The sequence below is a fragment of the Erythrolamprus reginae genome, chromosome 4 (genome assembly GCF_031021105.1).
Source record: "Erythrolamprus reginae isolate rEryReg1 chromosome 4, rEryReg1.hap1, whole genome shotgun sequence".
Classification (NCBI taxonomy): Eukaryota; Metazoa; Chordata; class Lepidosauria; order Squamata; family Dipsadidae; genus Erythrolamprus; species Erythrolamprus reginae.
The window spans coordinates 136,195,193-136,209,678 of NC_091953.1; the positions used below are offsets into that span (position 1 = coordinate 136,195,193).

General features: G+C 47.3%; 1 protein-coding gene across 2 annotated transcripts in view; it reads right to left on the minus strand.

Moving 5' to 3' along the window:
• ELF1 (E74 like ETS transcription factor 1) overlaps positions 1-14,486 on the minus strand; it is an 89,857-nt gene that overhangs the window by 18,157 nt on the left and 57,214 nt on the right. For both annotated transcript variants that reach the window (XM_070751372.1, XM_070751373.1), the window contains exons 3-4: positions 7,682-7,856; positions 298-402 (exon numbers count right to left, since the gene is read on the minus strand). In XM_070751372.1, coding sequence (XP_070607473.1) covers positions 298-402; positions 7,682-7,856 — 280 coding nt within the window. The remainder of the gene's footprint in view (positions 1-297; positions 403-7,681; positions 7,857-14,486) is intronic.

Consider the following 14,486-nt stretch of genomic DNA (forward strand, 5'->3'; position numbering starts at 1 on the left):
TCTGGTGGTTCCCCAGGTTTCTCAAGTTCCAATTCTCCCTCACTCTTACTCTCACTCTCTGACTCAGTTGTCAAGAACACTGGCCTAGGGTAAGATGGACTCGGTTCACCCTCCTCAAATCTGTGACTAACTGAGCTGGTCATCGACCACTCATAACAATAACCAACACCTTAAATTACGTTTGGAGACCAATCAGAAGCCAGGGCAGCTTGCAGAGTGCTGGACTAATATGGGAGTATCTGGGTACCCCCATAATTTTATTATTATTATTTTTTGCTATCCCTTCTTGAGACTCACCTGGTCTTTTCTCGTCCAACATCGGGCCCGGAGAATCCATGTTGAGAAGAGCCTCCGCCGCTTCAATGGTCATGGTCTCGTCTCCATTGTGGCAGGATGCTTCCACTAAAATTCAGGAAAAGAGGAGGAGTTGGTTAAAAGGGAAGAGAAAAGAAAATATATATTTCCAGTTTGTCTGTTGAGATTCTCCGACATAAAAGAGGCAACTGAACTTTCCTTGTTTTCCCATGAAGACATATTATGGCTAAGGGCAGGAACGCTGCTGCGATGGGTGGCCAAGATTTGTGTGCGATGGGTGTGTAAGATTTTTCTCGCTGATTGCTGCGTTTTGGATGTTTGGGTTGAAGGAGAATAGGCGTTGATTGCTTACCTGAACGCCTCTTCTCGTACGGTGAGCGGGTACAGCATTCACATGGGTTGCTCATGTCCAATCCGGTGGAACTGAGCCTAGTGTTAAAAAAGCTTGCTGGATCCGCCCCTTCCCCAGAATTCGCGAATCCATAGACTAGGCTCAGCTGTGAAGCTCTGTAGTGTTCAACTCTCATTGTTAGAGGAAGAAAGGTTATAGGAAGGTAAAGAAGAAGACACATACAAGGGCGGGAAGTGACTGCTGTACCCGCTCACCGTACGAGAAGAGGCGTTCAGGTAAGCAATCAACGCCTATTCTCCGTACTGAAGGAGCGGGTCCAGCAGTCACATGGGACATACCCAATAGATGGTCCCTAGGGTGGGATTAGATTGCTATCGTGTGAGATAACGGATTGGAGTACCCTTCTGCCGAAGGCAGCGTCCGCTGAAGCGTAAGAGTCAATCTTGTAGTGCCTGATGAAGGAATTTGGCGAGGCCCAAGTGGCTGCTTTGCAGACCTCCTCCAACGGGGCTTGAGTCGCCCAAGCGGCCGAGGTGGCTGCGCTCCTGGTGGAATGCGCTGTGATGTTCCTTGGAACTGAGAGGGAGGCCGACTCGTAGGCCTTAGATATAGTCCCTCTGATCCAACGGCCTATTACTGTTGAAGACACTTTGGCACCCATGACTCTGGGGTGATAGGCTATAAAAAGTGCTTCTGACCTCCGAAAGGGTCCTGTGCGTTGGATATAGATTCTCAGCGCTCTAATGAGATCCAGGGTGTGCCATCTAATTGCCAAGGGATGGTCTCGTTGGAGGCAGAAGGAAGGTAGGACAATATCCTGAGTTCTGTGGAACATAGAACTGACCTTGGGTAAGAAGGTGGGGTCCAGTCGCAAGACTACCTTGTCCTGATGAAATTGACAGAGGTCCTGCCTGATTGAGAGGGCCGCCAGCTCCGAAATGCGTCGGGCAGAGGTAATAGCCACCAGGAATGCTACTTTAAAGGATAGGTACCTGAGGGACGCCGATTTTAGGGGTTCGTATGGTGCCTGCGTGAGGGAATGGAGAACCCGTGGCAAATCCCAGGATGGATACCTGTGGACCTTGGAAGGTCTGAGGTTGGCTATGCCCTTGAGGAATTCCTGAACTTCTGGAAAGGAGCGGAGAGGCTGTCTGCGGGGCCCCGCTAGGACAGAGGAAATGGCCGCCAGATGACGCCGGAGGGTGCTGGTGGAGAGTCCCTGATGGAAACCTTGCATAAGGAAGGAAATGATTCTGTGTATGGGGATGCACAGGGGAGAGAGGCCTTCCTGTAGACACCACTGGTGAAACTTGGACCACGTATGGTCGTAGATACGATTGGTCGAACCCCTTCTGGCCTTTAAAATGACCTCCACTGTATCGGGGTCGTGGCCACGCAGTTCTAAGTCTCTCCTGATAACAGCCAGGCGGTGAGGTGGAACCACTCCGGGTCTGGATGGAATGAGGCCCCCTGCCGCAGCATATCCCCCGAAACGGGGAGTCGCCAAGGGTCCTGGACGGACAGCTGTTGGAGATCCGCGAACCAGGGCCGGCGGGGCCAATGAGGGGCGATTAGGATTACTCGGGCCCTCTCGGTGAGGACCTTGTGAATCACGTCCGGGAGAATTGGAATTGGAGGGAATGCGTAAAGTAGGCCTGGAGGCCATGGGCTCCGGAGGGCATTGATTGCTTCCGCTCCCGGGGATGGAAATCTGGAAAAAAAGCGAGGGAGTTGGGCGTTCGCATTGGTCGCGAAGAGATCCAGAACTGGTAGGCCGAATCTGAGGCTGATTTGATGGAACAGGTCTTGATGGAGATTCCACTCTCCTGGGTCTATCGTTGCTCGAGATAGCCAATCCGCCTGGACGTTGAGGCTCCCCGAGATGTGGTCGGCTAGGAGCGACCGAAGATGTTTTTCCGCCCAAAGGCCTAACTTGAGGGCCTCCCTCATGAGGGCCTTGGATCTCGTGCCCCCCTGTCTGCAGATATGGCTTTTTGTGGCAATGTTGTCGGTGAGAATGAGAACGTGCCGGTTGGGAATGCGAGGAGAGAAATGCTTCAGAGCCAGGGAAACGGCTCTTATCTCTAGCCAATTGATTGGCTTGGAAGCTTCCTCCGGGGACCACGTGCCCTGGGCTATCATCCCCTGGGCGTGGGCGCCCCATCCCGATAGACTGGCATCTGTGGTGATGACGAATTGATCCGGGCACCTGAACGGGGATCCTTTGTCCATTGCCGGAGACTTCCACCACTTGAAGGATCTGCGAACAATTGGTGGGATGACAATGCGACGACTTGAGTTGCTGTGCCCCGATCTCTGAAAGGGTAATAGGAGCCACTGTAGTTCCCTAGCATGAAGGCGAGCCCAGGGAATGATGCCTATGCATGACACCATCTTCCCCAAAAGGGAAGACAGGGTTACTATGGATACTGAAGGATGAGATAAAATGCAAGAAATTAACTCCCCTATACTGATTTTTCTCTCAGGAGAGAGAAAGACCTGGGATGATTCTGAATTAATAACGGATCCCAGGTGTAAGATGGATGTGGAAGGTTGGAGATGACTTTTGTCAAAGTTGATGGAAAATCCATGGTCCTGAAGAACTGACATGGTGACAGAAAGGTCTGTTTTCACTTTCTCTAGGGAGTTCCCATGAATCAAAATATCATCAAGATAACATAAAATGTGAATGGGAGACGCCCGGATATAGGCCGCCAGGGACCCCAAGAGCTTTGTAAAGACCCGAGGGGCCGAGGAAAGGCCAAATGGCATCGCCCTATACTGGAAATGCCTGCCCTGAAAGGAAAAACGTAAAAATTTTCTGTGGCATTTGGCTATAGGAATGTGGAGGTAGGCCTCAGTGAGGTCTAAAGAGACCATGAAATCTCCCGGGTGGATGGCGGCCAAAATGGATGATAAGGAGTGCATCTTAAACTTCCTATATTTGATGAATAGGTTCAGCTTCTTTAAATCCAAAATAGCTCTCCAACCTCCGGAGGATTTTGGAACCATAAATAGGATGGAATAAAAACCTAGACCCTTCTGACCGGGAGGAACCGGTTGAATGGCTCTGATGGACAATAAGTGGGAAATGGCCTCCTCCATACGGTTACAATCTGAGGAGGACCTGGGAGAAGGGCAGGAAATAAAACGTTTCGGGGGGGGAGAAATAAATTCTAAAAGAAGGCCTGTTTGAACAGTGTCAATGACCCAGGGGTCCTTGGAGGTGAGACGCCAATTAGAGGCGAAATGGGCTAGGCGACCACCTATGGGAATCGAGGAAAAACTACCATCTAGGTTTTTTTGAAGCCCTGTTAGAGGACGCTCCCCTTTGGAAGCGAAAACCTCTGCCCCTGGAGTTCCTACCTTGGGAACGAAAGCGGGGGGAATACTGACCTGGAGATCTCTGATAGGAAGCCGCTTGATCTTGCTGACGCCCTGGGCGACGAAAGGACTGCGTTTTGGTAGCCTTTTTGGTGGTTGGACCCAATACTTTCTTCTTGTCCGTGGTTTCCGTGAGGAGTGGATCCAGAAGATCCCCGAAAAGAAGGTCGCGCTTTAAGGGTCCCAGAGATAACTGCCACTTCTGACGTACTCCTGCTTGCCAAGGGCGAAGCCATAGGAGTCTTCTTGCCGTTGTAGAAGCTGCAATAGACTTAGCAGAAAATCTAGTAGATTGTAAAGTGGCATCAGCCACGTACTGAGCAGCTGCAAAGACCTTGTTGAAGTCTTGTTGACCTCTCAAGTCATCGGGCGGAATATGCTGTTGAAGTTGGCGAAGCCACAGAAGCATGGCTCTGGAGAAAAAGGAAGCCGCTGCAGAACTTTTAATGGCCCAGGAATCTGCGGTGAATCCTCTTTTGAGCATTTGTTCAATCCGCTTGTCCTCTGGGCGGAGGACTTCCTCTGCTTCGCCTGGCACAGCAGCCGCCGAGTGAAGGATCTTGACAGGTTCATCCGGTTTAGGAAAGGATAGGAGCTCCTCATAGGAAGAGGAGAGTTTGTACAACTTTTTGTCCTTGGTTGAGGGATTAAGCCCAGAGGCTGGGAAATCCCACTGCTTAAGTAAGGCATCTTTAAACAATTTAGGCATAGGAATTACCTCGTTATCCTCCTGTTCCTCTGTGAAGTAAGGTAAATTCTCCTCCGGGGGATCAGTGGATGTGGAGGCCTGTTTCTCCTGGGCCGCCAATCCCGTAGAAATTCTAGCTTTGAGGAGGAGAGATTTGAACAATTGAGAAGGAAAAATAGTAATTGGAGAAGGAACCTTTATTTGGGATTCCTCATCATCTGAGAGGCCTTGAAAAGGATCCTCATCCTCCTCCATATCCTCATATTCGTCCTGAGAGGAATCTGATTCATCCTGAATAGGAGCTCTAACCGCTGGGGAAGAACCCAAGGGGCGGGAGGGACGAGGAGGTGGAGGAGGTAAGGGAAGCGCATTGATGGTAGAGAGTTTAGCATCAATGGCCTTGGATAACACAGAAAAAATAGATTGGAATTCAGGAGGTAAACTAGAAATATCAGCAGGAATGGCAGAAGAATCCCTGAAGGCCTGGGAGGATCCTGGCTGGGGGGAATCTTCAATAATATCTGGTTCCTCTGGACCTATTCCCCATAGGTTAGGTTGGGGTCTGTCTAGGTTTGGCTCATCTAGAGATAACACAGTGACCCCAGAAGAAGGCAGATTAGAAGCCTCTGGGGGGTCATGACTACTGAGTACTTGGGCCTGTACTTACAAACGCTTTGCTGATTTGTCATGGATTCTTTGTAGGGCTAGGTCCCTTCTCTTCTCAGCCCTGGTGACCTTGGTCGAGGGGCGGGCCCCTGAAGAAGAGGAGGTCGAGGCCTGGGGGATACTGGTAATCTCATCGCCTGTAGGCCTGGCCTCTCTGGGACCTTGAGTGGTGCCTCTCTTGGGAAAAGTAGCCATAGTCTGACAATTAACAGAAGACAAGGCTGAGCCAATAACTGAATAATTAGGGAGAAGAATTTTAAAGACTTCCCAAGAGGAATGGATCCTGCTCCGAGGCCTCGGAGCTGCTGAGACTTGAGGGCAATCTGGGCAAACCCAGAGTTCGTGTCCCCAAATACAGCGTGGCCAGCCTCCCTAAACTTAAATAAAGTAACCAAGGCACTCTGGTTGGAGGCTTAGCCGGTGGAGAATTAAGCCTGAGCGTCCCAAAGCCCACTCCGGGATCCAAGCGGTGGACTGAGGCCTACGCGGCTGGCAGAAGGCCAACACGAGAGGCCTAAATTTAAAAAGGGCGCGAAGGCCTTCGCGCCGAAAAATCGCTCCGTAATAGAATTCTTAAAGGGGAAGCGATCGACTAAGTCCAGGAGACTAGAAACAAGCGTCTCACTCCGCAGGAGGTATTTCTTAAGCCCTTTAACAATAATACTATAATAAATCAATGAAGCAATACTTGCACCAAGACCTCCAGGCCAAAGGATTAAAGGAATCCACAAGCGGCAGCGGGGATCGTAAACGGCAAAACAGCCGGGGGAAAACGAAACCGCAACTTCTCCCAAGGAAAAAAGCCGAGCCACAAACGGCTGGCGCTATTAGTGCAAGTAAACAAATAAGGATAAACAATTCTTACTACTTTTGAAGGAAAGATCGAAGGGAAGGTGTTAGAATGTTGAACGAGCTATCACAATACAACCGCAGGATATGCGAACTGAGCGAATTCTGGGGAAGGGGCGGATCCAGCAAGCTTTTTTAACACTAGGCTCAGTTCCACCGGATTGGACATGAGCAACCCATGTGACTGCTGGACCCGCTCCTTCAGTACGGAGAATGGGATGGTGCCACTGCATTGATTGAGGTTTGCTCTCTGGAGCAGGGTAATATGCAGTGTTGGGCGAACCGAACTTGCATAGTTCGGGTTCGGGTTGAACTTGGCCGCGCTCGGTATACCGAACCTGATCCCGGACTTTTCCAGAAGTCCGTGTTCAGGTTCGGCGTTCGATCGAACACCGCAATACTATTGCAGCAGCGGAGGAGGGTGTGAGGCGCTCTGCACATGCCAGCTATTCAGGATCCCGGCCGGCAGCTTTAAGCAGGCGGTAGGCAGGAGGGAGAGACGGGGAGGGCTCCACCCCTGAAGGGCTTTAAAAGGGCGGAGGGAATCCGGACCTTTGGCGCACAGAGGGGAGGCGTGGATTTCCCACAGACTGGGGGTGAGTACAAGCAAAAGGAGGCGGGGAATCCCATATCCCATTTGCTTGGCCACCGCGTAGGGGGGGTAAGAGCCGCGCCTGACCCTGGAGCCCGCCTAGGAGCCTCTCGCTTGTTCCACTGCGGCTCTCCTGCCGGCTGCAAAGACAGGGAGGCACACGGTCAGGACTTTCTCCCCACTGAGCGCCTGGGGATAGGAGCCTAACCTCCCCCTCCCCCAGCGCTTCACCTCACGCCGGGCCAGAGGTCTTGGGATTGGGGTTCGGCCCGAGTTCAGGGCCCGAACCCGAACTCTGACGTCAAGTTCGTCCGAACCCGCTGAACCCGAACTTCAACGTGTTCGCCCAACACTAGTGATAAGCCCAAGTGTCACCTCCTGTCACTATACAGTTGAGAAAAGCCTCGCCTTCAATCTCAAAACGGTCAAGAAATTCTCGGGCACACTGACTCTATCAATTATGTGTGCTTCAAGTAAGCATCTTGGGCCCCCATCGCAGCATCGTTCCTATCCTTAGCATTCAGGTAGCATATTACAACATGCACTTCACCCTTGGAGGGAAACGGAATGAGGACGCTCATCTCTAACCTTCCCCACAATGCCAGTCAATGATCTACTGACCCCTGGCACTACTCATTCTCTTCTGCTGGCTTCCCGCGACACGATAGGAATACCAACTTCCCCCTCGAACATTCCTGTGAGAGCTACGTGCCTTGTAACCTTACTTCATAAGTAAACCACAACTTTTGGCTTGGATGCAAACTGTACCCAGTTGAGTCATACTATCTTCACCTGGAATGGGAGGAAGAAGAAGAAAAACGTCTTTTACACGCACCTGTAAGGGTGATATCATCATCTTCTATAATTTCTTCCTCCGCCACGTCCAGCGAATTCTCCGTTATCATGTCGCTGGGTTCCGTCACGCAAGATAAGCCCGAGTAATTGTTCAGGAGATTGGCACTCGGCACATGTTCCACGATGACCGCTGGAAAGATGGAAGGATCGCCCAGCTGTTCGGGAAAAAAACAAAACTTTAGGGGGAAAAGGGAAGGAGCGAGATGCTACTAAAACATGGACCTGGCCGCAAAGCGACTCAGGTTTCAAGCATCAGCTGGAGAAATAAAAGGGTTTCGTTAATACACTTGGTAGTTCAGCTAATTGCTAGTGGTAGTTCAGCAGTTCAAATCTCACCACCAGCTCAAGGTTGACTCAGCCTTCCGTCCTTCCAAGGTGGGTAAAATGAGGACCCAGATTATTATTATTATTATTATTATTATTATTATTATTATTATTATCATCATCATTATCAATATCATTATTGTTATTGTTGTTGTTATTATTATTGTTGTTGTTGTTGTTATTAATTAGATTTGTATTCCGCCCCTCTCTGCAGACTCGGGGCGGCTCACAACAGTGATAAAACAATATACAATGACAAATCTAATATTAAAAGTCTATAATAATAAATCTAACATTAAAAGTCTAAAAGCCCCATTAATTAAAAATCATACATACAACATACCATACATAAAACTACATAGGCAAGGGGAGATATCTCAGTTCCCCAATTGTTGGGGGTGATATGTTGATTCTGTAAACCGCTTAGAACTGTAAAAGCATTAAGAAGCGGTATATAAATCTAAGTGCTATTGCTATGAATCTATTTGGTCTGACTGACACCTGTCTAAATGCTGTTGCTGTAATGGAACAACAGTGTTGTGTGTTTTGGGGTTGTGCAGGGAGATCAGCACTTTATCTCTTACGTCGGTTGCTGAATCACTCACTGACCGACGAATGGAGAGGCATATCAAGAGCTATGGGAGTATATTAATGTAGAATTTAAAAAATGGAGATGGAGGAAGAGAAGGAGGGGACTGTGGGGTCCTTTGTTGACTCTCTGAGCTTGCTTGTTTTCTTCCAGATGTTTCAACTAGGTAACATCATCAGTGCTAAAAGGGATATTTTTTGTATTTATTTATTTGTGCAATTTATATGTCGCCCAATTCCAGATTGGACTCTGGGCAGCTTACAATAATAACAATAAATACAAAACAATGTAAATACAAATTACAACCAACATCAGTAAACAGCCCAACCAAAGAATCTCCACCCAAACAGACAGGCAAGATGCCAGAATATAAAGCTCACAGCAAACACTACTCCTTACTACCGGTACAAAGGGTGATGTTACCTAGTGGGGTAATGAAATGTCTGCAGGAAAAAAAGCAAGCTCAGAGAGGACCAAGGACCCCTCCTCCTCTTCACAAATGCACTGATGAAAACCATCAAGCTCAGAGAGCAACTAAGACTCCGCATTATTCCTCCTCCTCCTCCCAAACATCACTCCCTTCCAGCAGTGATGATGTTGGGCCATGAAACATCTGGAAGAAAACAAGACACTCAGAGCAACAAGGACCCCATCCTCCTCCCCCTCCTCCTCTTCACAAACCCCATCCCCTTCTAGCATTGATGATACTGCCTACTTGGGTCATGAAACGTCTGCAAGAAAACACCAGCATCAGAAAGGATCAAGGACATCTTCCTTCCTTCCTTCCTTCCTTCCTTCCTTCCTTCCATTCTTTCTCTTTTTCTCTTCCTTCCTTTTTGTTTCTTTCTTTCTCTCTTTCCTTTCCTTCCTTCCTTTTTATTTCTTTCCTTCCTTCCTTTTTCTTTGTTTCTTTCTCTCTTTCCTTTCCTTCTTTCCTTCCTTCATTTCTTCCTTTCTTTCCTTCCTTTTTCTTTGTTTCTTTCTCTTTTCTTTCTTTCTTTCTTTCTTTCCTTCCTTCCTTTTTCTTTGTTTCTCTCTTTCCTTTCCTTCCTTCCTTTTTCTTTCTTTGCTTCCTTCCTTCCTTCCTCCCTTTCTTCTTCTCTCTCTCTCTCTTTCCAAATCCCATTTCCTTCCAGCACTGACAATGTTACCTAGTTGGCTCACAAAACATCTGCAGGAAAACCACCCAGCTCAGAGAGCAACCCAGGAACCCCTCGTTCCCAATTTTAACAGCGTATTCTAAATTCACTTCAGAGTGGCAGGGAACTCGCAGCAAGGACGAGTCGTCCCCAAGAAAAAGCCGAGACGGGTTTGAAACTCAGTCTTGAAACAATTTCCATCAAGCAGACTTCCTCCGACAGGAAGCAGAAGAAAGCAGCAGCAACAGCAGCGGCCACAACTGCACAAAAGACAGAAAAGTTGTAGCAAGCAACAGCAATAGCACTTAGACTTATATACTGCTTCCTGGTGCTTTCACAGCCCTCTCTAAGCGGTTTTACAGAATCAGCTTCTTGCCCCCAATAATCTGGGTCCTCATTTGACCCACTTCGGAAGGAGGGGAGGCCGAGTCAACCTGGAGCCGGTGGTGAGATTTGAACTGCTGAATTACAGCTAGCGGTTAGCTGAAGTAGCCTGCAGTGCTGTTCTCTGTAGTTCTACAGAGGAATCAGGGAGTCTATCATCTGCACCTCTATAAATGTCTGGCTTAGTTCTGCAACCCAACAGGACCGACACGGACTTCAGAGGAGAATCAGAACTGCAGAAAAAACAATGGCTGCCAACCTGCCTTCCATTGAGGACCTGGATACTGCAGGAGTCAAAAAGAGGGCGGGGAAACTATTTACTGACCCCTCACATCCTGGACACAAACTGTTTCAACTCCCACCCTTCAAAATGTCACTACAGAGCACTGCACACCAAGACAACTAGACACAAGAACAGTTTTTCCCCCGAACGCCCTCACTCTACTAAACAAATAATTCCCTCCACACTGTCAAACTGTTCACTAAGTCTGCACTTCTATTGCTACTAGTTTTTTCTCATCATTCCAATCACCCATTTCCTTCCACTTATGACTGTATGACTGTAACTTGTTGCTTGTATCCTTAAGATTTCTATTAATATTGATTATTTACTAATTGCTTATTTGACCCCTATGACAATCATTAAGTGTTGGACCTCCTGATTCTTGACAAATGTCTCTTTTCTTTTATGTACGCTGAGAGCATCTGCACTAAGATAAATCCCTTGTGTGTCCAATCACACTTGGCCAATAAAATTCTATTCTGTTCTGTTCCGTTCTATTCTATTTTCTATTCTATTCTATTCTATTCTATTTTCTATTCTATTCTATTTTCTATTCTATTCTATTCTCTATTCTATTCTGTTTTTGACAAATGTATATTTTATTTAATGTACACCGAGAGCATCTGCACCAAAGACAAATCCTTGTGTGCCAAAAGCGGGAGAAGCACAAGGGGTCACATGCACATGCATAGAGGAGCAATGAATTATGTGTGGGGGCACATATGCATGTGACACCCCCTCTTGCGCTCCCCAGCACTCACAACAAGATTACCCATCACTGACCTAGAAGCCAAGAGGGGCACACGTGTCAAATTTCAAGTTGGTAGGCTTTATGGTTCTGGAGATTTTCTGATGACGCATGAATGGCATTTCGCTAGGGGCGGACCACCATTCCCGCCGCTACAGGAATGGGCCGGAAGCACGCGTATGCGCAGAAGCAAAAAGGGCCAAAAATAGGCCAAAGTAAGGTAGGTGACCACCGCTGCTTGCTGCTCTGCTCGCTGCCGCTCCCCCCACTCGCGGCAGCTTTGCAGCGAGCAGCCCGCTCGCTGCCCGCTCGGCCACCCCACCTGTCCCTTAACTTGCTCCGATGCATGACCTCCTGCAGGGGCAAGGAGAAGATGGTCCATGGTGTGGGGAGCAGGCTGGGTGGACCTGAGCTCCGGCCGCACGGCCATTCTCTCTCCTGTGGCGCGGGAGAGCAGAGAGCAGGCTACGTGGCCGGAGCTCAGGCAGGCTGCTTTTGCTGGTGGCCCCACAGCGCGATTCGGCTGCTGCACATGTGCAGCAACAGAAATCTCGTGCACGGACGTCCTTCCGGCAGTAAAAAGTAAAAAAAACAGTAATTTTTACCAGAATTGCACCAATTGGCTGCCGATCAGTTTCCGGTCACAATTCAAAGTGTTGGTCATGACCTTTAAAGCCCTAAATGGCATTGGACCAGAGTACCTCCGGAACCGCCTGCTACCGCACGAATCCCAGCGGCCGATAAGGTCCCACAGAGTTGGCCTTCTCCGGGTCCCGTCGACTAAACAATGTCGTCTGGCGGGCCCCAGGGGAAGAGCCTTCTCTGTGGCGGCCCCGGCCCTCTGGAATCAACTCCCCCCGGAGATTAGAACTGCTCCCACCCACCTTGTCTTCTGTAAACTACTTAAGACCCACCTATACCGCCAGGCATGGGGGATTTGAGACACCTTTACCCCAGGCTTATTATAATTTATGTCTGGTATGTATGTGCTGTTTGGTTTTTAATTATGGTAGGGTTTTTAGGGTTTTTTTAATATTAGATTTGTGCCAGTATAATATTGTTTTTATCGTTGTTGTGAGCCGCCCCGAGTCTTCGGAGAGGGGCGGCATACAAATCTAATAAATAATAATAATAATAATTATAATAATAATAATTATTATTATTAATTGGGCGTGCATGGTGTGTGCACGCCCAGCAGCAATGGAGCGAACCTACATGCTCCATTGCCGCCACCGGAATAGCGATCCCACCATTCTAGCATATAGCCCATCCTTGCACTTCGCTTTTATAGTTATAGAAGATTGCTAGTTTACAAAATATCCATGAGGGCATTACGTATATGGGCGGCATACGGAGAGGGGCGGCATACAATTCTAATAAATTATTATCATTATTATTATTATTATAGCAAAGAGAGAGAGAGAGAGCGTGCGAAAGAGAGCGCAAATGCTGGATCTGAAACACGTGGCTTAAAAGGGATGCGTCATTTTAAATGTCTTGAGAATTCTTAACCCCAAAAAATTATTATTTAACACTAATTTTTAAAAGTAGAAGCAGGGTGTGTTAACAGAAGTGGGGGAATTGCATACTTTTTAATGATGTCTTCTTCTATTAATACTCCAGATCTAGTATAAACACGGTGACTCACTATTTGGATTTTATGGATTTAAAATAAGATCCAGATGAATTCCTTAAGAAAATGCAACCCTTACAGACAATTCTCAGGAATCTGGTGGTTTTTTTACTGGATGTGACAAGATTTAATCACTTACATTTTGTATGCGAGGAAGAATAAGCCACGCAAAAGACACATTTCTGCCCCATAAGTAGAAGAAAAAAATACTGCAGCAAATCTGTATCTCAAACAGGGTAAAAAGTGAGCTAAAAGAAGTAAAATAAAACATAACCGACCTAAATACTGACTCCTTCACTTTTGCAAAAGGAAATTAAAAAACAAACATCAAAGGTGACCTACTCAGTTTAGAAATGACGTAAAATCATTTTGGAATGCCGGTGCACAATAAACTATTTTTTTTTAAAGGACAAACACGATTTTTAAGCTTCTGCATAAAAATAATTTTCAGGCCAGGGTGAAATAACGATCTTGCCCTCATCGCACACATTCTTCGGGGCTGCCGGGTTCTGGACATCTTTCTTTTTTTTAAATTGTTATTAAGACTCTTCAACATTTCCCTGTCGAGACAAATCCTTCGGTTTGTGACTTGAGCAGGCAGCAAACAGTTTCACAAATTCCAGTTGCTGTTTCCGGTTTTTCCAAGAAGAAATGTAAGTGAGTAAGTCCAATCCAATGCAGGTTTGCAAAGGCAAGTCCTACTATTTTCAGAAAAAGAAAATTGCAAAAATTGTAAAAAGAAATGCAAAATGCAAAGCCACAGGTTGTGAGTCAAGGATCACGTCTACTATTTTCCTGGTTGGTGTTGAATGATATGTTCCCCCCGAACCTCTTTTAGGACAACAACTCTCCCTTAATTCTTATATAGACAGGAAGCTCTACTGGTCTTTAAGGATATTTTATTTTGTTTTATTTATTTATTTTGTCCAATGCACAATAATACACAATAATAATGATGATGACGATGATGATGACGATGATGATGATGATAATAATAATAATAATTTATTGGATTTGTATGCCGCCCCTCTCCACAGACTCGGGGCGGCTAACAACAATGATAAAAACAGCATGTGACAATCCAATAATAAAACAACTAAAAACCCCTATTATAAAACCAAACATACACACAGACATACTATGCATAACTTGTAATGGCCTAGGGGGAAGGAATATCTCAACTCCCCCATGCCTGGCGGTATAAATGAGTCTTGAGTAGTTTACGAAAGACTGGGAGGGTGGGGGCAATTCTAATCTCCGGGGGGAGTTGGTTCCAGAGGGCCGGGGCCGCCACAGAGAAGGCTCTTCCCCTGGGGCCCGCCAAACAACATTGTTTAGTCGACGGGACCCGGAGAAGGCCAACTCTGTAGGACTCTGCTGGGATTCGTGCGGTAGCAGGCGGTTCCAGAGGTAGTCTGGTCCAAAGCCATGTAGGGCTTTAAAGGTCATGACCAACACTTTGAATTGTGACCGGAAACTGATCGGCAGCCAATGCAAGCCATGGAGTGTTGAAGAAACGTGGGCGAATCTTGGAAGCCCCACGATGGCTCTCGCGGCTGCATTCTGCACGATCTGAAGTTTCCGAACACTTTTCAGAGGTCGCCCCATGTAGAGAGGTTATAGAGGGTATACTCGAGTAAAATATATATTAGATAAAGAATGGAAGTGAAAATATAGGAATGAAA